The sequence below is a fragment of the Arachis ipaensis genome, chromosome B03 (genome assembly GCF_000816755.2).
Source record: "Arachis ipaensis cultivar K30076 chromosome B03, Araip1.1, whole genome shotgun sequence".
NCBI classification, from domain to species: domain Eukaryota; kingdom Viridiplantae; phylum Streptophyta; class Magnoliopsida; order Fabales; family Fabaceae; genus Arachis; species Arachis ipaensis.
The window spans coordinates 12,991,285-12,993,578 of record NC_029787.2 but is presented as its reverse complement, the minus strand read 5'-3'; the positions used below and the strand labels follow the sequence as shown (position 1 = coordinate 12,993,578).

The 2,294-nt window shown below is 27.6% G+C and overlaps 1 protein-coding gene across 1 annotated transcript in view; it reads left to right on the top strand.

The window, feature by feature from the left end:
* Positions 1-1,154, top strand: part of LOC107632537 (putative amidase C869.01) — a 5,045-nt gene extending 3,891 nt beyond the window's left edge. The window contains exon 6 of the mRNA XM_016336211.2: positions 471-1,154. Coding sequence (XP_016191697.1) covers positions 471-866 — 396 coding nt within the window. The 3' untranslated portion in view covers positions 867-1,154. The remainder of the gene's footprint in view (positions 1-470) is intronic.

Here is a 2,294-nt window from a genome sequence, read left to right as displayed (position 1 = left end):
TATCTTTTTGATAAAATTTTTGTCAGTCAAAATTTATTTTTTTAATATATTTATTATCCTTTATATATACGCTAGCTACTAGATCATCATGATCTTAATTTTCATGTGTTTTTTCTGAAAATAAGAATTCAACACAATAAAGTAGAATATTCAACCATACAACAAAAGACCATTATTCCATTAAACAATACAGTACTTATATATGTTTCACATATTATATTATTTTAAAAGAGTAATTTATCACTAAAATAATGAAACTTAACATAGTAAAATAATGATGAAACTATTTTATAACGGTATAACAAAACTTTTTCGTAAACACCAAATACTAAAAAGTTGTTGTATGTTTAACTTTTTTTTTCCTAAACAAGAGATAATAATCACACATAAATTAGCAAGATTAACTAACACTTTTAACTTATGAACTGTGTTGAATAATTTGTTATTATTATCTTATTATTTTGGTACAGGAGAAAATAGTTGACTATCCACAAGACATGTTTATAAAAGCAAACATGAACAATGGAATGAGCAAAGAAGTTCAAGAAGCAATATCAAATCTAGAAAGACTTTCGAAAGATGGGTTTGAGAAGATGATGAAGGAGAAGAATCTTGATGCATTGATATATGTGGGACAAAAATTGGTTCCATTTTTAGCGGTTGGAGGTTACCCAGCAATAACAGTGCCGGGTGGATACAACAATGAGAACATGGCATTGGGTGTTTCCTTTGGAGGATTAAAGTATTCAGAACCAACTCTTATTGAAATTGCTTATTCTTTTGAACAAGCTACCAAGAAACGTAGGCCTCCTCCTAATGATTTAATAGTAACGCAAGTAACACAGACAAGTATTAGCAGCTTATAATTAATTTAATAAATTTGGATGAATAGAAATGGTGAATTATTAGTTAAAATTAGTGTTTAATATATACTGGTACTCACACATTAGGTGATGAGTACAAAATTGGAGAAGTCGTATCACTTTGTCATCTTCATTATTATGAGATGAACGCAATTAAATAAATAATATAGGGTATTAGTGTTGTCAATGTGAATATGTAAGTTTAGTTAATTGATTGTTTGAAGAAGCTATTGGATGTAAGTAAATGATTTATATATGTAATAATAATAAGAATGTAAATATTGATTGTGTATTTGTGTTGTTTTCAATTTGAGTTGGCCAATAATAAATATCAAAATAATATTAAATATATATGGGAGCTAGGGACAACGGAATTAAGGAATCCATGTTAGTTAGGTATATAACAAGAGATCTTGAATCTTAGCTTGAATCTTGAATCTTGAATCTTTTGTTGTTGTAGTGACGTGTTGGTATATGTTATTCACATATTATGTATGACAAAAGTAGTTAGGGTCTCAGCATCGTTTTCCTTCTATTAATCATGACATTACCATCTAGACCCACATACACATGAAAAATATCATAATATATAGCTAGCATTGATGGATCGGAGCCTTGTATTTATATTATATTATTATATTATATAAACTCGTCAAGGATAACATACATCGGTTGGATACTTCAAGAATTATATATGATTTTTTACGGTTCATATAAGTTTAATTAGTTTGCGATGATGATTTTATGATTAGATTAAAAGTTATATACATTCATAATAAAATAGAATTATATATGTGAATTTATTATGTAAACACTAAAATTATATATGTGAATTAAAAGTTTTATCTTCTTTCAAATTCTTGATTGTAGTTGGGTACATATTTTGGTTCTTTGAACACACGTTGAGACCGAACAAACTCTTGATCTCTTGTTCAACTTTATTCTTCTTTCATTTTAATTTTTTTGGTTTCCATTCTGCAGAACGTGATAGAATCGAAGCCAACAAAGCCATTGAATTCTAAGGTTAGCAACTTCATTGTAAATCTCTAAGTTTCCTTTGAGTTATTTGGCAGATTTTGGTAATTTTTCATTTGGTGATGCGATAGGCCGGGTAATTTAGAAGATTTGAAGTTTGATTATCACTATAAAAAAGTGTTTGATTATAACATGAGTTTTGTTTTAGGTTTGTGTTTGATTATAGCATTACCGAGTGGGATAATGAAAGAGATATTCCAGTGTATGGTTTGTTTGGAAGACATTGAATTTGTCACGGCCACAAGAAGGAATTGGATTTTAATGTTGTCATTGTTTAATAATTTTTTTTCTACTTTTTTCTATATTGGTTATTATTTTATTTCTATTTCAAAAATAGTATCTAAATTCTTGTTCGATTGGTCCTAAATTTTTTAAATATATAATTATTAAGAATAT